At 34.6% G+C, this 26711-nt stretch overlaps 1 protein-coding gene across 5 annotated transcripts; it reads right to left on the reverse strand.

Moving 5' to 3' along the window:
- Positions 1-3592: 3592 nt before the first annotated feature.
- Positions 3593-26711, reverse strand: LOC108145297 (eukaryotic translation initiation factor 4 gamma 3). Of its 5 annotated transcripts, XM_017270614.2 has the most exons (16): positions 26534-26711; positions 26007-26043; positions 25743-25944; positions 20571-21353; positions 19187-20015; positions 17623-17734; positions 15700-15755; positions 7839-10162; positions 6964-7207; positions 6737-6900; positions 5670-6150; positions 5254-5477; positions 4497-4643; positions 4218-4440; positions 3938-4039; positions 3593-3871 (listed from the first exon to the last, which is right to left on the reverse strand). In XM_017270614.2, exons 3-16 carry the CDS (start codon positions 25818-25820, stop codon positions 3810-3812), a joined length of 5829 nt encoding a protein of 1942 aa, XP_017126103.1. In that variant the 5' UTR covers positions 25821-25944; positions 26007-26043; positions 26534-26711; the 3' UTR covers positions 3593-3809. The 5 variants fall into 5 exon arrangements, with proteins under 5 accessions (XP_017126103.1, XP_017126105.1, XP_041564551.1 ...); XM_017270616.2 differs by lacking the exon at positions 20571-21353 and having other exon boundaries at positions 26534-26709; XM_041708617.1 differs by lacking the exons at positions 20571-21353; positions 25743-25944; positions 26007-26043; positions 26534-26711 and having other exon boundaries at positions 17619-17734; positions 19187-19277.

The following is a 26711-nucleotide window of genomic DNA, read 5'->3' on the forward strand; positions in this document are numbered from 1 at the left end:
GAACATGAAAAATTTAACAATGCGCTGTGTCTTTTCTTTCTTTATTTTCCGTTCTGCATTATCCCAATATTTATATAAGTATATATAAGTCGCAGCGAAACGAAGCTCTCTCGATTCTCTTTTGTATTCGCTTTCCGTTTGCCTTTGACATAGATAATTTTCGTTCGTTATAATCAGTCACAAATAAATACCACATCGAATATAATAATAATGAGTTCTGAAATATCTTAAGTTACATATTCAATAATATTAATATTTATGTAACAGTTGAAAGCTGGCGTGAAATATTTGAATTTTTTCTGTAACAGCTGATTGACAGTTAATATGGTATAACTGAATGAACACCCAGTTTTACGAATTATGAATGAATTTATGAACTCTTGAAACTTCGTTCACTAGAAATATTAATGTTTTTCGTTCTAGAACTAGGCTTAAAGTGTCCACCAACTTTTTGTCAAGGTACTCAGATCGACGAAAAGTATAAGAAAATTACATAGTGCTGACAGATATCTCAGATGATCTCTTTCGAACTTTCGTCAGGAATTGGCGAAAAAAAATATTAAATTAAATCTTTTGTGGTTGAAATTGGCAGAGCACGGTAAATGGACGGAAGACCTCAAAATCTTTGAAAAAATGGCTGCAATAATAGAGTGCTGATTAAAAAATATTTCCGAAGATGCCAGTTTTGTTGAATAAGTCTCAGGATATATCTGAAAACATTTATAAAGACTTTATTTTGTTATTTTATATATTTAAGTATTACATATTGTTAAGACACACTGGTATACATTTTTTAATTAATACCGCACTCAAGAAAGTGAGCCGAGAAACATCAAAAGAATTACAGCCAAGTAAGTCATACAAACAGACAGTAGGTCAGTCGAACCAGCAGCATTTTTTCCTACGGTAAAATACGAATAATTGCAAAATTTGTACCAGTCAATTTCCTATATATACTTTTAGGCTTATTCAATAAAGTATCAAACTCAAAGCAATCAAAGAGCTGTTGCTTAACTTCGATCGTTATCAACAGGGGCTCACGATGTGTCTTCAGATACTCACTTTGCGCATCATTCTCCTAACTTCGACCTAGTTTCAAGTGCAGATCTAGGATCCTCCAGCGCATCACCGTTTGCCAATTTGTAGGCGACGCATTATCACATATACATATATAATTTCAATAATATAATTATATTTCCTAAACGATTGAATTTCTGAATTGTTGAAAATTCAGAAGAAATTTTTAGCAATTGAGGGAACGATCCAAAATATTTATTTGTCAAACAGCTGTAACCAGGGACCGCAACCATTATTAGTTTAATTTTTTAAATCACAAAATAATGATTAATTCTTTAATTGTACTTTTCCATAATAATAAAGGATAATCACACATTTTGCATCATTCATTGCAGCTATTTTATCTCAGACTATACGACTTTACGTAAGTTCGAGCATGACGATCATATGACAATTCCAACGAGCAATAAATGAAGATACTGAACAAATTGACAGAACCGATAACAAAATATACCGGCCAGATTTCGGTATAAAAATACCATTCGGTAGCACACCAAAAGGGCCTCTGCGTCAATGAGCAAAATTGTGTTTAATCGCCTGGTTCCAATACCGCATTAGTGGATTTTTAAAATGCGCCTGATTCCATTGGCGCATTAGCATTTAGCTAATGCTACTTCGACATGTGAATGGCACGAACAGCTGATCTGGGTTTGGTTACTGGAAAAACCCCGTATATCTGGGAGTTTCACCTGCCAGGGATCCACCAGTTATGTATTGTGGGCCTGCGACCAGGACTTGCTGCGCATGCTATTGATTTCAGTCTTTTTTACAAAAAATATATTTTATATTCATAAGAAATAAAAAATTGCGCCATCCTTTCATATAATAAACCAGCTGTTGTAGTGGTGGCAGTAACGAAAAATCGATAGCTTTTGCAATTTTCGGTATTTTTGTTTGTAATACGTTCGAGGCGAATGGTTTGAAGTCGCATTAAATTTTTGCATTTATTTTAAATGCGGCATTTCGCCTTATGGATTCCCTTTTTAAAAAACTGCGACTTGTGCTAAATGCGTTTTAACGAGTCAATAAAATCCGACTATAAAAGTTACAAATTTACTAAATTATTTTGATTTTTCGACAGAACGGAATGAAAAACTCAAATTTTTTTATTTAAAATCTGTTTTGCAACAAAAAGCGGCAGCGTAACAAATGACTAATCTTCTGTTGTAAACAAATAAAAAGCGCTTCGTAGGAGCGGGCAAACTAAAAATGAAATAAACAATTTTTTATTTTTTATTATATAAAAAATCTAACTAAATACTATTTGAACAAGCTTCGAAGAGAAACTAAAATTGATTCCATTAAAAAAATATTTTTTAAAGGCTCTTTAAGATTGGAGAAATTGTGTAAAATCAGAGATTTCAACTTTGACGTCATATGTCAAAGACATGGATAATGGTTCAAGCCGGGGACTGATACCTTGGCATTAATATAGAAATAAATAAAGGAATACACACAGCCCTAGTTGATATGAAGTGGGTTTTAGTACGTAGGCGTTGTGGAGTAAAGATTCTTTCTCCGCGTTCTGCAACGTTATTGATGCGTATCGGAAACGATCGAACTCGTATTTATGTATAAAGATTTTTCATCCTCGCGTCAAAAGTCGGATTCTTTGCTATACCGCTGAACCCTACTCAGGAGCACCCAACTAATATGGGAAAATGGTTCGAGGAATTTTTTGGCTATATACTTGACTTATGCTTTATGTTTTTTTTTTCTTCGTGTGCCATTTTTTTCTATAGACTTAAATGACTTTGAATGTACCACCTCAGTAACTATATCAAAGAGCTCATTGTAACAATGTCAATATAACTTAAGTATCGTTACTAACGATTCGTTTTTTTTATCAGTTTTCAATATAGGTCGCAAATGATTTTCATTTTATATTTTATTCATATTTTTAATTCAAGATCCTTACGTACGCATACATATAGTTGATTTTAGTTCGCGCCTACCTTGCGTAGGTAGGAAAATATATATTATTTATTCAGAATCCATTGTTCATTGTTAAATAATGTTAATAATGAGCAAACTCCTTGCTCTAATACCAATTTAAATATCCCAAATTAAACTCTGAATCCAAAAGTGCTTTGATCTCAGTTTGTCGTATAATTTTGTTAATTTCCAAATATCTATTTACAATTGCTTTTTCTCCAATTTCTTGTCAGTAAGCGCAGCTAGACAGTACAAGACCTTATTCCCTAGATTTTTGATAAACTCGCTAAAATGGGGTCTCGTTAGTAAGATTCAACTGGTTGCCTGACAAAACAGTTTCAAAATAATATTTTATTACTTTGAAATCAGAACTAAAAATGTTGAGAAATTTTTAATCGGTTTTCTTTAATTAAATTTGTATATGGTGGCGATGAATGTCGAGGAAAATTAAGCTGTAATCAAAATAAGAATTTTTATTAAGATTTAGGTTCTCTATAGAAAATCGGAAAACTAGAGCTCTACATTTCAACCTCGTAAAAAAGCGTTTTTTTACGTGAGCAGTATTCATCATAACTTTAAATTTCCTTTAGGTTCGCTTTATTTTACATATGTTATACACTTTTATATTGTTGCATATACTCTTAATGCATGAACCAGAATTTCTGTTGAATAAGTCCATATCGAAATCTATATATATACTGTTAATGAACATTCTTCTCCCACCAACTCTCTCTCGTTTTAATTAATTTTATTACAATTTTCAAATGTATGCTGTCTAGGCCAGCTACTTTGCGGTTTCAGTTGGCTTCATCGTTTAATAACGAGTTAAAAAAAGGATTAAGACTTTTTACAGCAACGCCTATAAAATATAAATAAATAACAATACATTATTTAGGAAGCGTACAAATTTGTGTAAGTAATTTACCCTTGCCAGCTGACTGATCCTTTGAATCACGCCATTTACAGAGCGATTCCTTTTGTATTACATAGGCATCATAAAGCTCGCCAATTAGTTCACTCAGCAGTCCTGAAATAAATTATTACAATATAGTGAACAAGAAAATTCAACTTCGGTACATGTAATGCCCTTAAAGTGATAGATAAATTGAACTGGGAACTTGACCGCATGGGCCGTGTAACACTAAATAAAGTTTATTAAAACTTTAGCAAGGGCATACAAAAAATATGCATATGTTTAGTCTTACCTCTGGGATGCTCCAAGCCGTGCACTAAAAGTTGCATAGCATATAAGCATTCAAGTTGATGGTCCTCGTTAGAATCAATGTATCGTTGCAAGACTGGTATGCAAAACTTTTGGAAGGTTTCGGACTCAAGTTTATAACTATTTTCCTTGTAGAGAATTGAGAAATTACTCAATGTTTCGGTCAATCCCCTGATAAACAACTTATCAACCACCATTATGTTTCCCTAGAAAATAGTTCAAGTTTGATATTAAGTTATAACACAAATGTCGACTTTCTTACGTTACTATAATCAATAATGCAATCTGCCGTCGTTCCTTCCTTCAGCAAGTGCTCAATATGATCTATCACATTTTTAACGTGCTTCTCTGGAGTCTCTTTTTGCTCAATCACTGCAGATTTCAGCTCGTTTTCCACATACTCCAGTTTCTGAAAATAATAAATGGGTTATAATGAATATTGTCATAATTTCAAATAAAGTATCGATATCGAAGGTGCCGCGATTTCACGAATAATATAAGCTTACAAATCTGCCAAGTGGGCCACCTAAAACTAAAATCTGCATGCTAAATCCCAAATATAAATACTTTATGGAGTCGGAAACTCCATATTAAATATATTTAAGCAGTTATTGCTGAAGAAATCAAAAAGATAGCACCTACCAATCAAAAGTTATTAAATAAAGAGTAAGTTCTATTCAATGATTTTTTGATCTTTCCTATGGCAGCTAAAAGATATGTATACTATATATCTGCCATAGAAACTATCGGCTGAAACTTACTAAATATCGATGTTTCCAGTGAAATATTTCTGTTTTTTCAAAATATAATGATAATAATTTTGATTTAAAAAACACATTTATATTCATTATTTACAGCCTCTGCTTAAAAGGTACAAATGTTTTAATCCTTGATCTATAGAACAGTTTAACAGTTTAAGTTTAGATAAATATTTTATAAGTTGTTTTGAATCTGCTGAAATTTTTAAACATTGAAAACTTTTGAAACTTAAGTGTATATTTAAATATAAACAAACTCACATTTGATGAAATGAAGTCAGCGACTTCACTTTCAGGCATAAAATCTGACCATTTTAAGTTGAACTTGACCCACATACTTCGAGTATAACTCGGTCCCACTTCTTGTGTACAATATATCAAATAAGTTTTAAGGAACTTTTTAGCCACGCGTGTTGGGCTGTTGTCTTTCAAAGTTTTGTTCCACAAATCTGATACAGTCAAGATTTTCTTTACAATTAATGGCCCTGTAAGAAAAACCGTTGTAAATATTGTTGTAAAATATAAGAATATATACAAGTTGCTAACCGGTCACCAGCAGACCTTAATCAGTGACTATCAATACAATATTGTTTTTAAACAATGATCAGGACTTTTGAAATAGTTGAAAGAAAGAACTGATAAAATATGCTGGCAAGCGGAGTATTCGATAATATTACCGGCAAATTGAAGAATATACAGCCAAAGCTCTGGAATATCAACAATAAAATCGTTTGCGTACTCGCTAAATTCGTTGTACGCCAGTCTGAAGTGATCCACAGAGATGTAGTTTTGTTGAATAAGTTGGAAAACAGCAATAGCCAGGTACCGCCTGTACTGCTTACCGACATTCGCTAAATGCAAATAGTCTGTTAATATGTAATATATGAAGCTACAGCGTAGTTCCTCCGGTATTCGTTTCATACACGAAACCACAGCAGGCGTTACAGCCTTCGAGGCTGCCGCAAGCTCAATCATTTCTGAGACAACAGATTTGATGATCTTAAGATCGCTTTCATTGGCCTCATTAAACACTGCTACTGGAGCCGTAGAACGAATACCCTGCGGTAGCGTTGCAGACGAAGATGCAGTCGATGAGTGATCACTGCCACGGTAAAGTCCGCCAGCGTTGACGTTGGAGCTGCCCAGCGATGACTGTGCCTAAAAGAAATCAATGATAATTTCAATTAGCGATGGGAGAATAAATATAGGACAGGAAAGATCTGCGGCGACCGAAGTTTGAATTCTCTTACAACTATAATCGTCCAAAATGAATGTTATCAAAATTAACATAATTCGCTTTCTTTGATTTCGGGTGTCATGTCGTTTTGCTATCGTAATGTTCCTGATCTTGGTGTAGTGACCTTAGTCACCGCAGCCCAAGTTGGTGAAAGACGTCACTTAGGCAATCAAAATGTAATAGGGTAATTCCATCAATCTTAAAATCAGACATGCTGCATATTGAATTTATAGGGTATATTATTTATAATATACTCTTTAAAAAAGTTAAGGGGCTATATTGTTTAGTATTGAATTAATACATTTACTTTAATACTGACACACTTATTAAAACTAAACCAGTTTGCATAAAAACGGACGGACGGACACAGACGGACATGGCAGGTTTCGCCTGAGCTGTGCATTTTTTTCTTTTATACACAAATTCTAATAATACACAAATTCGAATGGCTCGTATTCATTACATTATATGAGGGAAAACAAAATTAATTTTACAGTTACTACTTACTTTGCCAGTTTGACGTGCTGGTGGTGCCTGTTGCGTGTATTTTGAATGACTAGCAGATTTTTGAACTGTAGAACTCAATAAACTGCGACTCTGACCTTGCTGGCCACCGCGGGAGGATGAGTTTTCTCGTGATCCTTGTGATGATCCAGTTCTTGAATGTATACCTTTTTGGATAATTTTTAGATTAATGTTTGTTTAATTATTGAACAAATGGTAAACAGAAATACCTCTATCATAACGATCGCGCTCCATAGATCCCTTGTTGTATGAGCCCTTATTTCTGGGTCCACTGCGATCTCGATCGCGATCCCTGTCAGTGCTGTTTTTATCAATTAGAGATGATAGGACAGCAAAGGGATTAGATGGTGTTGCTGAGGGCGCAGGTGATTGTCTTGTTGCGTTGTTATCCCAAATAAATTGCTTTAGTCCGCCCATCTTTTTTGTTTCTAAGTTTTGATCAGAAAGTTTAGACTGAAATATTTGAAAGTTGAAAGTCAAAGTTAATTAAATTAAAAAGCAAAGAATCTTGACAAATAAAAGTTAATGATAATGAAACTAATACAAGTTGTATTTTCAGAGCACGTTTTCGTATTTCCATTTAAATTTTTGACATGGTATTCTTAGCTTAGAAGTTCAATAAACGCAAATAAATTGTATTAGGCAGAAACGATTTGAATATTTGAAAGTTCATTCAAATAAAACGAATTTTTAGCTAATTTCTGCCCTCATGCGTACATTATTATTAAACTATCATCATTCCTTAAACAAAAGAATAAATCTACTCGCAAGTAGGAGTTAATATACTGATCTATAATAATAATATACCATATCAGAAATAGTCGTCTTATAACAGTATCAAACGAAAACGTCGTGACGATCGGACCTTCAACAAACAAAATCTCTGACATACATTTTGCGACGAAAAATGAATACGCATTCGACTAAATAAATACACTTTTTAAATTTTCCATTCGGAGCGCTTCATCCAGGTATTTTGCCTACGTTAAACATTTAAAAACTGTATTTATTTAGTTTTGGTTTTTAGAGTTGTGCACGTTTTAAAAGATATGAAATTAACTTGAATTTAACTAACTTAACTTACCAGACCCTCCAGTTTATTACTGTCAACTGCTTGGGAACGGCTTCCCTTGCTGGTTTGCACATGCCAAGTGTTGTCATCATTGTTGCCATTGGAGTGGCCAGCCCCACCGGAGCCACTACCTCCGCCAGCATTGTTCTGCTGCTGGTGTCGCAGATTACCATTGTCACCTCGTTGACTGTGACTGCCGCCATACCCACTACCAGAGCGAGATTCGTTGTAACGAGCATTGCCACGATCGTCTCGTTTGCCAGAGCCGCCCTGAGATCCCACGGGCGTGGTGCTGGCAAGTGTGCCAAAGTATTGCGCCGAAAGCTGCTCGTTTTTCGCCTCCTTTTCAATTTGGCCCATGGTTTTGGGTGCCTCGTTTCGCGACGTTTGCCACTTGTTCTTGCGCAAATCTATAACATCTTGAAGCATAAAGCGCACTCGGGAGCTGACTTTGGCACCGTCTTTGTCAGATTTTGAAGCGATTGCCTGCATCCTCGTTATGGATTTTTCCAGTGAATAACACCGACTTGGCTCCTTTGAGTTGACTGGGGTCTGCTCAAACTTGGCACCCACAGTTGTAAGTAGCTTACATAGGCATTCAAGCATGTCCTCAGAATGAGGATTGAGAAGTGTATCAATGCAGGAATATATGATTTTACCAGTCAACATGGATATTTTGAAAAGTTCGCCGATGAATCGAACCGTACCTCCTGAGCGTCGACGTATTTTTCGCTCCTCTTCTTCCAAGAACGCCTCAAGTTCGGCTTTTTCGTTTGGATCGGTACATTTCTTTATCTTATCCACGAATGGCTGCAGTTTTTTTTCCTTTGCAGTGCTTTGGGAGACATTCTGTGTAAATTCGCGTTCGGTTTTATCTAACAAAGCATTTCGGAAGTGTGCCAAATTCGATTTGGTGCCTATTTCCATGCGCTCGTCTCGCGCCTTCACCTCCGAAATAAGACGATGGCATAGTCTAGCATAGGACACCGAAAAGTTTGGTTCGTCAATTGCTTTTTCGAATACCAGCACAATTACTTCGTCCATTTTGTCGGGTGTATCAATCTTCAATTTTATGATTTCCTCGACCAGCGTATCGAACCTTTCAGGGGTGAGCTTGTTTAGAATACCACGAACCCGACGTACCAATTCATCTTTTTCTTGCGTTGTTTTTGTGTCGCCGTCACCGTCTGATTTATTCAAGGCTCGTGGGCGCCAGGCATTTTCGTTTTCACTTAGTTTAACATCTTGATTTAAGGATAGATTAACGTGGATCATGCCTTTCATGCTGCTTCTGCTGCCACCACCCTGGACACCTGACATGGACATCTGTTTGTTAATGTAGTTTCCTCCAGACTCACTGCTACGATTGCCAATCATACCAACCATCGATTGAACGCGCTTGTTATTATTGTTGTTGCGGATAAATGATGGCATTAAGTTCGGTTGAGGAAGAATGGACACATTTTTTACTTCTGGCCGATTACGCGATGCCTTTACCTCCCGTAATTGTAATAGCTGATCTCGATTGTATTGTTTCTTGCCGCTTGGATTGCTTGGAGACCATTGACCCTCATTATAGTTGATACAAGATGCTACGGGTATACCTGATCCCTCAATTTTGCTATCAGTAGATTTGGGATTTTCCTCAAGGCTCGTCTCTGCCTTTGGTTCAGACTTTAGTTCTGAGTTTGGATCTACGTCTTCTCCTGTGTTATCGGTTGAAAGAAGTTTATTAGTTGAGTCCCTAGTAGGGACCTCTTCCGAGACGTCTACGTTGTCTCTTGCATTTGTAGTGTCTGCTGCTTCGGTTTGACTATTGTCCAAACAAGTGTCTTCTTTCAGTGCCATCGATGATGGATTAGTCTCATTAGAGACACTTCTTAAATGTAATTCTGGTTGAGTTGGTTGTTCTTCGCTTTGGTTATCATTACAGCTCTCCTCTGTAGATTTCACTAATGTTTCGGTCGAAAGGGTGTCCTCAGACTCAACTAAACCTTTGTGCATAATAGGTGAATCCGAGATGAAATCAGCGGGTGGTACTTCGTCAACACCAGCTCTTTCAGACTCGGCAGCGACATTCGACGACGGTGTACTGTTCTCTACATTGACAGCTGGCAATTCTGTTGGAAGGTCTCTGGAGGACACTTCAGAAACCAACTCAGCAGTTGTGGTTTCCTCTGTGGTAATTGGCACTTCCTTTATAATCTCAGTATTTGATACCGTTTGCTTCTGTTGCGTTGATTCGGACGCAAATAATTTTTGATGCGCCGGATTTTGCTGTAAGGGTTCCTTAGTGATTGCAGCAATAGGTTTTGACACTGCATCATCCGTTTCATCTGTAAGTATCCAAATAAAAAAAAGTTTTGCAATAACTCAACACTCATATTTTTTTTTTTGTGCTAAAATTTCATTTCCATTGATAAAACAAGGAAGCAAACCTCGGCAAGCCGAAGCTATTGGTACAATTAAATATTCTTTAAAGCATCTAAATTTCGATGCAAATGTTTAAAAGCATTGATATCGTTTTCCGATTTGAATATAAATTAAACTCGTAATTCTGAATTATTAAACTATTGCTATCCAAAAGAAAAATAAAAAAGTAAATTAAAGAAAATTTATAATTTTTTAAAAATTTATTTTTTTACAATCCGATTTGTCCCATTTAAACCGTAATTCTGAATTAATAAATAAATACTATATCTCAAAGAACTAAAGAAATAAAATAGAAGATTAATAGACAGCAAACTAAAATTTTGTTTTCTTCTTTTTCCGATTGTTCATATGAGAGCCATATGTAATAGTCGTCCGTTTGTTTGTGGCTTTTCTAAGCATAGTTACCCACTGCACCTATACGCCATCAGCTCTGGTATTTGCGGTATATTTAATTAGGAAGATTTCTTTATTATAGCCTTTACTCGTAGAGTAAATCGTAAGAATATGTACTGTCACTTTGAGACATTTTAGATGTTTCGGTCATATCTATCAGTAGACCCAAAAATGTTCATTATTATTTTAGGAGTTATGGGGTTTATAAAGTTCTCTGCCGCCTCTCTGCCCCTGCTTAGCCACTGATCAGCCGCTGTTCTGCCGCTTCTAGCAGATGAGAGAGAGAGAGAGAGAGAGAGAGAGAGAAAGAAAGAAAGATAGAGAGTGAACTACAGAACTGTTAGTGGGCGGTGGGGGTGCTGCACGCTCTTAGCTTCCAGTGTTGGCTATGCATCTCGACAGATGGCGCCACATAAACTTAGATTGTTTTATAGGAGGAATACTTAGGTTGAAGTTTGTTGGCTGTTTTTTTTTTTTATTTTGCATGGTTATATTTGAGTTCTGTTTCTTACAATTGAGACATTTCTTACGATTATCAAATTTCTTTTGGAATTTTATAACTAATTTTGTATAATTTTTCCAAGTGACGATTTACAAACTGAGACCTTTCTTAAAGATAAAGCCAAACAAAAGAAAAAAAAAGTGATTTTCTTCAATGAAATGTACCGCAAATACCAGAGCCGATGGACTATAGCTGTAGTGGAAAACTGTGCTTAGAAAAACCTCATTTATCATAATTAAATGCGGTTGAACTAATGTTACATATATGTCATTTTAAAATTTGTATTCTCAGTAAAGTTTATAGCAAAACACGCCACTTTAAAATTCAAATACCGACAAACCATGATTAATTTTTTCTAATTGTAAAGTCTTTGAAATCGCAATTCTTTTATTAATTATGTAGCCGTTGGTCAAGCATATAGATATAACAATGGTTTGTCCACGCAACCCTAATCTAAACTATGTCACGGAATGAAAGGTTACTCCGGCCATTAATTATCTTCATAGTTGTATAATACTATATACTATTCGCCTGATGATATTACGGAGACATTTATTTGTAGTTTACTTTTATTCAAGAGCTTACCGCGCATAAAGAAGCAATTAGACTACCTAAGGCTTAAGCTCGTAAAAGCCAACCCTTAACAATTTTTGTTTGTTCACTTGTACTAAAAATCAAATTTAAATTAGAGTGTTCTCGTTCCACCAACATTAATTATTATCAATATATTTTATTGATATAAATCCGTCGCTTATTAGCTTTCAACGAACTATAAAAACAGTATTTTCAACTGTATATGTAAATATTATATTCACATTTATGTGAACTCATTGACAAGATTAAATAACGTCAACTACTTTGTAAAACGAATGTTCGTAATTCATTAACAATATTTCAAAAAATATATAAGAATGTAATCACGTTTTTTGTACTATATGTATATGTTGAACGCACGCATTTATAGATGCATGTGTATTTATTTCACATTAGCGCGGGTGTCTTACAGGCCAACTGTCGCGTTGTTGCCTAGCCGCTATAGATAGACACAGATGATGTCGAATCACACCAACACTAAGACAAAGCTGATCAAATCGATCCAACGCGGTACGAACTAAACAACGAACAGAAAATAACCGCCTGCCAGCCGAAAGCCCTCCGAGCAGTCTGCAAATAATCTAAAAAGTAAAAGTGAAAATGTATTCACACACAATACACTCGCATCCAGAAAAAATGCCGATTTTCACGAAGACCACTTGTGCGTGCACCACAAATATTCGGGGAAGCAAGCAATGTGAATCGTATAAATCGAGTCTTATGCTGCGGTCAGACGTCTGCGATCTTCTATTCAAAAGTTAGATTAATTTTTTGGATATCTCAAATTTATTATTAACTAATATATAAAAAAAAAACAAAAAAGGAAGAAAATGTCGGCCAGCCGAAGTTTTTGTAAAAACTTTCAGCTATTGCAAAAATTGATTATTTTATAAAACATATAAATTTCGAAGTAATTCTGTACATGTTTAAAATCATTGAATCTATGATGATTTAAATAAAACCATTACTATGTGCAAAAGAATGTAAAAAAATATCATCTTTTCAGATGAAGCTTATTTCAAACTCGATGGTTATGTCAATAAGCAGAATTTCCGCATTTTGGTTTGATTTTTACACAAAAATCTTTAGCTATACTACTTATTATTCATTTTATTTTAACAAACTACATTTGGGAAGGCTTTAAAGCTTTTAAAACAATAAACCATTACTATGAATCGAAGTATATTTAAATCAATTGATAAAATATCAGCGAAGGTTTATTTACTCATATTTATTTTCCCGATTGTTCCCATGAGTGTTGATGTATATTTCGACTTATAAACTATCTGCAATAGAAATGCAACTTTTGTGAGGTCTCTATGCAATTAGCTTTAAAACTGAGAGACTAGTTTGCGTAGAAATGGTTGGACAAACAGACGGACAGGGCTAGATCAAATATATATATATATATATATATATATATATATATATATATATACTTTGAAGGGTCGGGAATGTCTCCTTCTGTCTGAAATTATAGCACCATTTTCAAGGATATATAAATTAACAAGATAGTTTTGTGGCTCCCAATAGAACATTAATATTTTCATAACTTCGTTGTTTTTTTAAGAATTTCGCTCACATCTTGCTAACTTTTGTGCAAAGTATCGGATTTCATAAAAGTTTACTTAAACTAAGAATAGTTTTAAATTTAATTTTTAAAAAGTAAGTAATGTATATTAAATATATTATGACAAATTTTTCCCTTTAAATAGTAAACGTTTTTTATAACAATAACCTCACCAAATTGGTAGTGCATACTTTTGGGAGGAAATTTTTTTCCATGCAACGTTAACTACACTGAACTGAGATATGTTGCCATTTTTGTACTTTTATAACTTTCGAAAACTCTCTTTCATAAACACGTGTTATATATCAAGGGCTATATATGAAACAAGTAACACAAAAATAGATAGTGCCGTTTTTAAATAAACCGTAAAAAACAAAAATAAAATAGTATAAGACTTTTGTATTTAAATCAATTGTGAACAGCATATAACTTAACAGTGTTGTTAACGTCGAGTTCGTAGAATACGGTCATATAAATTATCAATATCAGAGAGCGAGTGGTATTGTAACCGATACTTTCTATTAAAAATATCAAATTAAATATCCAAATAAAACCTACATATACTACTTGGAAAGCCTACCCTTCACACAATGATGTCAACAAATCGTGATTAGCATTTGACAATACCTTTTTAACGACACATAGCATTCATCTGTAGCCTTTCTAGTCAAAACGTAGACAATTTTCTTAGATTTTTAACGGCACAACACAAAAAAATATTCAAGGGTTCTAAAACAACAAGATTTTTTGAAACTGACAAACAAACACCCAAACATTCTTATTTTAAGGTATACAAAAAAATATATATATTTTTTGAATCGCTTTTGAATGGAGCATCGGATCCAAGCAAACTGTGTGTCATTCAACGCGTACTTTGAACAAAATATCAACTGTGCTAAAAAAAGTGGAGTATTTCAGCAAACCGGGCCCAAAGCTCCAATTAAAAAAAATTTAATGTCACGTTCAACGTCGTTTTTCCATAAACAATTAAATTTTTCTTAATCCCTTTTCTTTTAGCGCTACCTATGCACTTAAAAAAAATATTGGTTTAGTAAACCTTTAATTTACGTAATAGTATTTTTAAGGTGTGTGAATAATTTTATCTTGAACTGCCATTCCATGATCGAATAGAATTAATTAAAAATTGTCTTTCGGATGTCAGTGATCTAGGTCTTATGCAAGTAAGATTGTTTGCTCTTCTAGAGGATGTAAACTGAAGTTTTTCGAAAAGATACGAAGAAAAATTAAGATTCGCATCTTTATCCATTCATTTAGCGAGATATCGAATATTTTCTGCGAAAACTCGGATACGTGATTTGGTAGGTAGGTAGGTGTGGTAGGTTGAATATATACCTGGCTATTCAATTAAATAGAACTTTAATTTTGTTTTTAATGGTAGTGTCACAGTTTGAAAAAACTCTACTCCATAAAATAGCGCTAGAACAATGCAGGTTATAGCTATTAGTAAACTTATATGGGTGGGCAGGCAATTTTTAGTTATGGATAATGTCCTTATTATGCCATATTTTTTCTCTACAGACTTTTTAATATGATCATTCCGGGTAAGAGTTTACAGCCGTACTCAAGTATCGTGTTATTCATACTCAGTGGCTGCAAATTGTTAAAAATTCTTTATTTTACTTATGACAAGAAATTTTGATTTATTAGACTCAAACTACACGTAAAATCGTCTTTTTTGTCTATTTAAGTTCATTGTTCTCGAAAACTGAATCAAAACCGTAACCGAAACCGGGACCGATAACATATATTTTTGCCTAACCGGAACCGTAACCGTAATATTTAGCAACCAAAAAAATCTTTACCGATACCGAAACATTATTACCGGTTTTGTAAAAATTTGTTCTTTAAAAAAACATAAGTCGCAGAAAGTGTTAACCATTTAAAATGGCAGATCCTTCACATGCTTTTCTTTTAGATGATTTTTTTCACAATACAAAAGAAGAAAAACGAAAAATATATTATGTTCAGTCATACAAAAATGACGCGACCAAAGAGATATTCCTTACGAGAATTGTACATTTTTGACAAAGTTAAAAATTTTAGTTAAGTTTACTTAGTGTGAAAAAAAGTATCGATGAGTAAAAAATATTAATTTTTTTTTTTAATTTAATATTAATTTTTTATGAAGCGTTCATAAGTAAATAACTAGTTATAATGTTAGAAATATTTTTTTATAACCGGCATAATAAAAAAAGAGTAGTAAATCAATATAATTTATTAAAATCTGAGATCAGCTGTTCCAGCTATCGATTATGCTATCAATTGTTTTTGCCTTTAAAACTAAACAAATCTCATTCTTGTTGTACTTAATTTTCATTAATTAAACAAGCAAAACACTTTGTTCACATTCATGTACTTACCGGTGGTAGGAGCAGCAGTAGACTCGGATACATTTTTGGGAGACACTATAGGAATTCTAAAACAATAAAAAACAGTTTAAAATTAGTTAATTAAAGTTTAATTTAATTAGTAATTAGTTACTTAAAATAAGGTATTTTAAATATATTAGGCCTTGTTTCAGTTTTCACTTCCGAAAAGTGCACTTTCGATATCTCGTCACGAAATCTATGAATAAAACCTGACGAAAACTTTCCGCCTAAGAATTAAATCCACAAGTAAGTAGGTAACATTTTCTGAACTTTTTGTGCAAATGAAACTATAACCTTGATGGGGAAAAAATAGGCTCCCAGCAGTTGGTAACAAAACTCTATTCTCAAGTCAAAAGCAGTAGTGAAAGTCATATTTGGTTCTTTGTGGTCGCACATAAAATGGCAAAAAGGTCTTATACAGTCTTGTAAAAATTAAAGATCCGCAAGGTAGCGGATCTGAAAAATGTAGTGCAAAAAGTCATATTTAACTTGGGAGCGAGAAAACGCAAAATAAAGGGACAGTTTTATGTAGGGTTCCTCGAAGAGGGCAGAATTAGCTCAACAAAGACAAACATTGCGAGTCATGGGATTTATGGGGTCCACGAAACCTATCTTATCATTAAACATGACACCCAGATCCAGCGAATCATGCTGATTCTTTAGCATATTGCAATTGAAAAGTACATTTACTAATTCTAAAAGACAACAAGAGATATTAGCTCGACACACACAGAGACCAACACCTAGGATCGTAGAAATCAATATACAATGAAGGTAAGGTAACGGGGTTTGTTTGATAAATATAAGATCTAATAATTTATGCAAAGCATTAAAAACGGAATCGAATTCATGCTTTTAGCCACAAGCACTCCGTCCAGACGAAAAACCAATGTTAAAATCTCCAGTAATGCAAATATATGCAATGTAGGATTTCTACAGATATAACGGAGCTGGCTTGGTTTGCGACCCAGAAATATTTTGAAAATATATATCCAGTCTGGGATTATCGACGGTTGTAGAAGTCAAAAACTGACTTTGGTAAAACGAAAGACGATCGTGATTGCAATAGGGAGAGTATCAAAATGTAATAAAAGCGTATTTCCGACGAGCACGACCCAATCGGGTGTTTGGCGAATTGGGCACAAAAAAATCGGCAAAAGCCGATATGCACCGGGAATATAAAGAATTATTAATCCATTACTATGATTAAAAGAAATACAAAAAAAAAAGTGAAAAATGGACAGGCCAAAATTATTTTTTCTAATATTTTGATTGTTTCCGTGGGAGCTATATGATATAGTCCTCCGATTTTAATCAAATTCACTCTGAAATATTTAACCATGACTATTGTACCTATGGGATCTAAAATATATAGTCGTCTTATCCGGCTTGTTCCGACTTATATACTACTTGCAACAGCTTTAAAACTGAGAGACTAGTTTGCGTAGAAACGGAGAGACGGACATGGCTAGATCGACTCTCTAAATGATGCTGATCAAGAATATGTATTCTTTATAGGGTCGGATACGTCATCTACGCTGCGTTGCAATAAAAATAGGCTTTTGGTTTGACCCGAGTTTCCATTGAAACAGCAGAATCTGCCAAAATATTTGAATGCATGACTTTTACCACATTGAATGAGAAAGTGTCATAGAAATCTATTCATTTGAAGTTAGGTTATCATTCACTTTTTAGCAAAAACTGGAACAATTATTTTAATAGTTTTTTCTTTTATTATTTATCTAACTAAGCCTTATTAAGATTTATTTTTACAAGCTTAGGTTCTTCGAAGGTTGTTTCAATTTTAGTTAGTCAATTTTTGAAAATTGATTAATTACAGGTTTAAGTGCTTCTCAATAAATAAGGTTACAACTTTCCATTGACTTTCAAAGTGAATAAAAGGTGCTTACTTACTTTTTGCTTCTACCTCTTTGAGGCGTTGGTAATATTTCAACCGAAGGTGCATCAGACATGGCGGACACGATTGGAGTCTGCCCAACATCTTGGCGGTTTATTGGTACTGGTTCTGCAAAAGAAAAATGTGTAAGCTTTAGCTAGCTGTTAGGAAAATGTATTGTTTCCATATTAAAACTGTGCGTCATAAAACCAAGAAATGCTTTGTAATGCTTAAAAAAAATTGTATTTTAAATTCTGCAGAAAGATATTATATCTCGCCAGAATGCATAGTATACTGAATATTATTTAGTCGATTATGCATTTTTTGTGATGAAAAACTTGATTTATGGTCAAAACTAACTAAAGTTCTTCTATTTTGTTGGCCAAACTCAATTACTTTAATAAATTTTCATAACTAGAGACCACTACAGGCAAACAAAACAAAAAACACACATATTAACAAAAAGTGTAACTAAGTTAATAGTATAAAGCATTTAAAACACTTTATTTGCAGTGTTTTAAATATTAATATTTGCAAATGTAGTATAATGCACCATTGGTGGTTTTCAAAACAGATTTGGTTCTCATAATTATATTGTTCTGAGGGTATAAATATTTTTTGCTTTGATTAAATGTGTTACTTAAATGTTGGCAGTGACTTATGCAACAGAACGTTCCAAAAGAATAAGACTTTAGAGGTACATAAAGAAGTATAAGCATTTAGAAGTATAAAGCATTTAAAACACCTTATTTATAGTGTTTTAAATATCAATATTTGCAAGTCTAGTATAATGTACAATTGGTGGTTTTGAAAACAGATTTTTTTCTTAATATTATAATACCCTCTGAAGGGATAAATATTTTGTGCCAAAAGACGCTATGATTAAATGTGTTATAGCCTGATTCCATTAAACGGCATTTAGACTAATGCGCATTTATTTACACAGGGAATCCCGTAAGGCTAACTGCCGCATTTAAAGTAAATGCGATTATTAAAGGCGATTAAAACCATTCGCCACGAACGTTTTTAGAAAAAATACCGGAAAATACCGATGTTTAACGATATTTTGTTCGTGCCACCACAACAGCTCTTTTCTATATGCAAGGTTGGCGCAATTTTTGATGTCTTTTGAATATGACATCTATTTTGTATAAAAATGACTGAAACCTAGAGCGCACTCTGCAAATGCTGCTCGCAGTACCACAATCCTTGCCCTTTTTATATTGTATACCCGTCATAACAACGCAATCAGCTTCTCTCCTTGTCGTCCAAGTTGGCAAATGCCTCGGTCGCGTTATGGATGTCCTGCTGAGCATTACAGAGCTTAGTAAACTCACTCACGTTCATTAGTTTTAATTAATTTATTTTGAATTTGCCAAAATTCAAAAATAACAAACACAAATCAGCTGTTCGTGCCACTCACATGTCGGAGTAGCATTAGCTAAATGCTAATGCGCCAATGGAATCAGGCACATCTAAAAAGTCCACTAATGCGGCAATGTAATCAGGCTACTACTTAAATGTTGGCAGTGACTTGTGCAACAGAGTGTTCCAAATGAACAAAACTTTAGAGGTACATACCAACGGGGGTGTGGGCAGCGTTTGTCCGTAATTCAGATCCTTGTGATGGAGCATTGCTTAAATTATTAATTCCAACACCATCTTGCTGTGGTACACGGATTTGACCCTCTGAAAGGACTGTTGCCGATGTGTTTGAAAGTGTAACCGGCTCCGAGACGTCATTATCTAAATCGTCTAAAATATTTTTCTTTGTTGCCGGATCGATTATCTGCAGGCGATGCTGATGCCGGCGTCTGCTAGCCGGCTGCACCTGCACGGGTTGCGGTGGCACGCTTGTCGGCATCACGCTTGTCGGCATCACTCCAACTCCAACCATGTTGGGCACACCCACTTGTCCCATTCCACTGCCAGGACCCCCGACTCCCATCACAGTGTTTGCTCCAGGCTGCACGGTGCTCGTGAGCAGCTGGAGCTGTGACGAGCTAGCCCCAGGCCCAGGCAGTGGGCCATTGGGTCCGGACTGCACTGGCTGCAAGGTGTTTCCCACATTGACGTTCGTGTTCACCGCAACGGCACTACGGGCGTGTGGCGGCGGCTGCTGTTGAAGAGTTGGCACGTATTGGTACTGGTAGTAGGGCATTGGGCCGGGTGCGTATTGCAGGTGAGAAGCTGGAAATGTTTGTTGTCGCGGATTGTATTGTGTGTATGGTTGAAGCACCATGTTCTGGTGGATGGGCTGTGAGTACATGGGTTGTACATGGACGTGGCGGGTTGCACCGCCGCTGGGACCTCTCTGCGCATTCGACGCCGGAGGGGGTCCTCGAAATATTCCGCCACTTTGTGGATTTGAACGGGTGTTCCCAGAACTGTTGTTTCCCGTTGAAACATACTGCAAATATGCGAAAGGAAAATTAATGATCAGTAGAAAGGAGCAGTTCAAAATTAAACAATAATACAAGTAAATCAAATAATAAAGGTATCGAAAAGTGAAAAATGAAAGTGAAAAGATCTCGGATTATTTGTTTTACAACAACTTGAACAATTTAAACGACAAAATGGGGAACAGCAGTTGGCAAAAGTGAGCAAATATATACAAGTATCATTTCAGATTCCCCGAATGAAATCAGACAATTTATTCCGACTACGATATTGACATTTACAAATCCAATATACTCTTGTGATCTTTTACGTAGTTATCTTATGCTTTACGTCCAATAAAATTTGTACTCAGTAGATTACAAATATTTAAATTAAGATTAAGAAATATTTGTAAAAAGCCTATTTTTCCACAACTGTTGTCAAAATTGTCCTATTGCTGGGAACGAATTATACATTATTGAATGACTTTAAATTTGAAAAATGGTTGTTATAAAGAAAGGAAACTAACAAAAAACTTTTATAAAACGCATCTGTTCCTAGAATCACAGTACTTCCGATGGTTTACCTCTGCTGTGGATGCCTGGAAGCTATTATTTGACACCAAACTACTGTTTTTAAAGTCATACTTTCTACTAGTATCAACACAATTGACGCTAACACCAACGATATTCTTGTCGTGCATGTAGCTTGTCCCCGCAGTTGTCGTGCCCAGGGTGACACTCATAGTTGTTCCCATGTGCGAATTGGGCAACGATATCTGACTGTTACTACTGGCTCCATTGCAAGAGCTTGTTCCGTTTCCGACTCCGGGGATCGAATTGCTCGACACTACTGTTGCACCACCGATGTTAGTCCCATTCTTCGAAATGTCCGGCACGTTTAGAAAACAAACGTTTCCATCTAGACCTCCAGGTAGGGCCCGGTGACTGGATAAATTGTAAATGGCAGTCGAGTTCATGTCTCCCGAGTTGAGTTGACAACTATTAACCGTCAATATGTTGGAGCTGTTGCACATGACCGTTGACTGCTGGGCTCCAACCGGTCCAGACCCGGATATAGATCTGTTCACAACGTTCGCATAGCTCTGTTGATGCTGCTGTGTTTGCTGCAGGTGATGGGATGGTGGCTGTTGCTGTTGCTGATGCGGATGCGTCAGGTGCGGGGACTGGTGAGCGTTCTGCGCTGCTGCCTTATGAATGGAGACCACGTTATATGCCTTATTAATCTGAAACTGATGCTGTGATGTGGGATGACTATGCTGCTGTTGCAGGGGCTGCTGAAGGGATTGTGGCTTTGAAGATGGCACCTGTTGAGCATACTTTTTGTTCTTTTTAATGGCTGGCAAAATCTACAACAGATCACAAGAGTGGGATATTTCCGGACTGTAGAATTTTATTAGCAATACTTTTAAATTTTAAAATGTAGTCAAAGAGTACAAATCATGAAACGGTTAAAGAATTCAAAAAAAAAAAAAAATGGTTTAAAAACGATAAAAAAAATATTTCTAAGAAACAACAATCCGTCTTTACTCTACTCAAACATATTTTCTTAGGAAATAAATAGGAAAATTACTCCTAATAAGACAACAAAACAAAACTTTATAACGTGTCTTAATATATTGTAAGGTAATTCTTCTGCACAAATTGAAATATCTTAATATACCCCTGCAGTGGTGTGTTGTTATTTTGGTCAGAAGTTCGAAAGGCAGTAAAGGTGACATTTGCGACATTAAAACCAGAAAATTCAAAACCCGATTACCCTATATTAAATAACAAATTTTAAACAAATATTCCCTCTGAAAATATTGGGGGGGCCATTTACAGAAAATTTAGATTAATGCTTATAAATTTTGAAAAATAGTTATTGACTATTTGTGGGCGGTAACGTGGGCGTGGTTTAATTTTAAAATATATTTGTGATGCGTAGGCAAAACTAGAATCTGCATGTTTAATCCCAAAACTCTAGCTTTTGTAGTTTCGAAGATGTGGACGTTCATACGGACAGACAGTTAAAGAATAGATATACTTTATAGGGTCTGAAACGCATTCTTCTACCCCTAACATACTTTTTAACGAGTAAATAAAGAAATCTATAATTGGGTTGCTTTCAAACATAGGTTTTGTTTATTTAAATTTTTTATTCCAAAAGGTTCCTGCTTACAATCCATTGTTGGCTAAAGCCGAACCTAACACTTTTTGGAAGTTAATCTTAATTCATTTAAAATGATGGTCGAAAATGCAAAAAAAAACTTGTTAACGCTAACGGTTTCATTCGACTGGGTGCGAAACGAATTATTGTTTTTTGCTAATTTTATACCAAAATTGTTTATATTTTTTTTTTTAATTTTGAAATTAATTAGTATTTTGCTTAAAAGATGAAAATACGTTGGCCCAAGAGTAACCCGCGCTCCCTCAAGATAATTTTATAGAGCACAGTATCTTTCAGAAATCTACTGTTTTACATTAAACAAGAAAGCAAGCAAACTTGGGCAAGCCGAAGTTCATATACCCTTGCACAATTTCAACTTAATACTCTTGAATTGTGATTTACTTGCGAGTATGTTTAAAAACATTGAAGCTTAATTATTCGATAGTTCCTATGGCAGCTATAAGATTGTTCCTATGGGAGCTATATGCTATAGTCGTCCGATTTTGATGAAATTTAAAACGTAATTCTGAAATATTTAACCATTACTATATCTCGAAGAACTAAACAAAAAATTAAAAAACACTAAAGTTATCATTTTTTTTTATTTGTTTTATGATTGTTCCTTTGAGAGCTATATGCTATAGTCGTCCGATCCGGCTCGTTCCGACTTATATACCACCTGCAATAGAAAGACAACTTTTGGGAAAGTTTCATGCAGATAGCTTTAAAACTGAGGGACTAGTTTGCGTAGAAACGGTCGGACAGACGGACATGGCTAGATCGACTCGCCTAGTGATGCTGATCAAGAATATATATACTTTATAGGGTCGGAAACGTCTCCTTCACTGCGTTGCAAACTTCTGACTGAAATTATAATACCCTCTGCAAGGGTAAAAAAAAATTCGAAACTAAACCTATCGAAACTATAAATTTATTTATTAAAAAAAAAATAAAAAGTAAGCAATACTTTTTCAATGACTGTTGACAATCGATGAATCGATAGTTACTTGATCTGAGATGAATCATAAATTCTATGAGCTATGAGTTTCCATTTTTACGATTTCAGTAATACGATTTTTATATTAATAATGTATTAAGAAGTCTCGGGTAATCTTTAGGTTTTTTTCTATAGCTATCATTTTTTAATAATCGATCAGACAAATCATATACTTTTCATTTGATCGACCGAGAAATCCATCTGAATTTCAACATTAACATGCACATTAATGTAAATGTAAATATGTAGACAAAAAGACGCTCGGATCGAACGACTATAGCATATAGCTCCCATAGGAACCGTCGGGGAAAAAATGAAAAAACGTTATAACTTTGCTGTTTCTTATTATACCCTTGCAGAGGGCTCGAATTGATCGACACACAGCTCAAAGTGTTATAGAAATTACCTGAATCGGCGTAGAAACGAATTTCATGTCAATCCTAGCCAATTTTATGCTTTTTATACCTTTGGAGAGGGTTTTATATTTTCAGTCAGAACTTTGCAACGCAGTGAAGGAGACATTTCCGACCCTAGAAAGTATACATATTCTTGACCATGGTTTTTACAAAAAAAACTTTCACCTATACTTCATGACTAATTTTGTTTAGGCAAGACTTTACAGCTTGCTTTTTGGGTTCACAACCACAAAATCAAATATATTCGGTTCGTTTTGAGAATTTCGAAGTTTTAAAGAAGTTACAGAGGTTTAAAAAGTCAACTTTGGTCACTGTTTTTTATTTAATTACTTTTCATTTAATAACTATTCATTCATATTTCCTTGATATAAAAGACCTGTCATAGGAACGGACGAATAATTGAGCTGCAAATCATCATGGCTTAAACGCATATATTACGTTTATTTTATTTAGTAAATTGTTTTCAAAGAATTATGCGTTTGTCTTGTTTTTTTTTGCCTTTTATAATGGTTTAACATAGTACCGGACTAGACTAGGTATTTAAATAATTCATTTACAAATATTAAAGAGAAATTTAAAAATTAAATAACAATAAAAATAAATATTTAAAAATTAAAAGGACCTTTTAAAGAATTAAAAAAAAAAAATTTGTTTGATATACATCCACGGCCTAACGTTCGGTAGCGCTCCAACCAATGGACATGGCAACTTAAAATTTTGTCTTAAAACCTTTTACATGTCGGTAGCTTTCTACTTTCACTCTTCGTCGCCTTGATTGTAAAAGCACCTTATGCTTTACTTTTTTTATATAACATTTGTTCTAAGAGCTGTGCAGTGCACTTTGCGACCCAATCTGATTATAAATGTTTAATTTGATTTTCACCTAGAAACTAGCCCTTTGTTTTCCAAATAAACAGATTATATGGCGAAGTTTCGGCGTAAGCAAAAAATAAAGTGCTCAGTGCTCTACTTTTTGTTAGTTTTAAGCCAAGAACTTTCCTACTTATTTGGGAATTGCCTCTCAAGCTCAGAAGAAAATGTCGTTTATATTAATTTTCCCACTACTGTACATATTATCATTGTCCGATTATAATAAAACTAAAGCCGGTATTCTGAAACATTAAACTGTAACCATGTTTCGAAATACATTTGTATAAATACAAAATATAACGGCAAAGTTATAGTTTTTATTTTATTTACTTTTCCGATTGTTTCAAAGGGAGCTATACAGTGGTGGCAAAGGTACTAGTTCTTTGGATCTAGTTAAGATACAAAATAAGTACCTAGGTAAGCTAAAGGGGTAACCATTTGTCAAGTATCTAGGTAAGGTCAAAGGTACAAAAAAATGTGTCAATGTGTTTTTCCCGAAGATGTAGATGAATTATGATGTTGAAACATGTAAAAAGAAAAATTGTATATCTTTGATATGGGATGGAATTAACTTTTCTTTAAGTTGCAGTGAAATGATGATTTTTTAGAGCTATATGAAATATTCGTCCGATCCACGCCGTTTATAAACATGATCTGAAATCGAAATTAAGCTGACTTATCGTTCCAATGACCGCTTTGTGATCGAGTCATCCAAAGATATATATATATACGCAGAAGACGATATGACAAAGTAGACTATTTGTCTATTGGGACGAGATGTTTCCTTTTCTGCACTACTCACTTCTGACCAAGATGATAAATCTTTATTTGTGTTTATGTTAGTTCTTCTTTTCAAGAGTAACTCGGTGATGTTGAAGAAGCTGGATTTAAAGTAAGAAGGCCACTCGATGACTTCCATTTGGATTTTACTAGAATGTTTTTTTTTCTGAACCAGCAAATTATACTCAATTTTAAATGTAAGCTCGTTATCAGGTATCTTACTACTAAAAGCAGTGCCTCGTTTCCCTAAGATTTCACCTCTCAAATTATTTAAATTTATAAATATATTTACTTATTCCGATTTTTTTTGCCATAGTAGGGCCACACAACATTTAGCAGTTCACTTTTTTTGGCGCAGCAGATTCTTAACGAACCAATGGCAACATAAAAGTATGGCGTTATTTAAGCTCATTAAATTGAGAAACCCGCGCAAAATATTTTCAAAGAAATAGTAGGCATATAAAAGATAACAACTTATAAAGTGTGGAAAGGGATAGAATAAGATTAAGTTGCCAACTAAACTTACCATATTTTGTGCTGAATGGGGCTGCATGATTTTAGCTATATCTGACTGTGTTGATATAGTTTGTATAGCTTGTTGCATTACGTACAATTTTAGTGAGTTAGTAGTATTGGAAATCGCCAAAACGGTCAACCTAGCCGTTCATTGACGATTTCTGGGGCGTTTTTGGACCCACTAAAATAAGTCGTCACACAACCATTTGATTCTACAATAAGACATTAATAAAGTTAAAAGCCGTTTTACTTATGATTTGTATGTCTATTTTACCTGTTAATAGATTGGTGTATCACTTCCAGAATCGTATCTGAAATTCGAAAAGACACGTATAAGACTTAGCAGTGTATGTCTGAATATATTTATAAAGTACACACATAACAATGTTAAGTGTTATAGTCCAGAATGACCACAATTTAATTTTAATTAAAATTTTTTTTTGTGCATAAGATGAAACTTTTTGATTTTTTAGGTGTGTTGGGGCTATACGTCATGAAATACCTTATTCCCCAACTTGTATTTTCAAAACCAATCAAGCCTGTTAACTTTACATATTTGCCGACGTTGCTGTTGTGGCGATAGGACTTAAAATGTGTAAGAATGAGAGAAGCAAAATTATCACAAAGCTTCCGACAGTGAAAACGTTCCATTGATTTTAACCGATTCTGTATTTTCTGAGCATAATAATCACATGTCGATGCTTTAATTTGTATTTTTTCTTAGCACGGTAAAGTCAACTTGCACAAAATGTCATCATGTAATATTTGTTGCCCAGTCCTTATTATACCTCTCACATTTACCTGAGCATATGTGCTTTAACGATGGAGCTATATACAGAAATACGGTTAATATTGATTCCACTTTGAGTGTATATTAAACAGCAATAAGTCAAACCGTTATTCTAGCTTTATATCTTTACAATCAAAAACTACTTTTTGTTAATTTCCACATGCAATGTGTTCTGTTCATAGGCGCAGA

Source organism: Drosophila elegans, unplaced genomic scaffold (assembly GCF_018152505.1).
Source record: "Drosophila elegans isolate 14027-0461.03 unplaced genomic scaffold, ASM1815250v1 contig_349, whole genome shotgun sequence".
Classification (NCBI taxonomy): Eukaryota; Metazoa; Arthropoda; class Insecta; order Diptera; family Drosophilidae; genus Drosophila; species Drosophila elegans.

Coding starts and splice junctions, on each gene's coding strand:
- LOC108145297 (XM_017270614.2), bottom strand. CDS start 25,820: ATGCAACAAGCTATACAAACTATATCAACACAGTCAGATATAGCTAAA. Junction 20,016..20,570: donor TCCAGGCATCCACAGCAGAG/GTAAACCATCGG, acceptor GCATATTTGCAG/TATGTTTCAACGGGAAACAA. Junction 17,735..19,186: donor CGCTGCCCACACCCCCGTTG/GTATGTACCTCT, acceptor TTTCTTTTGCAG/AACCAGTACCAATAAACCGC.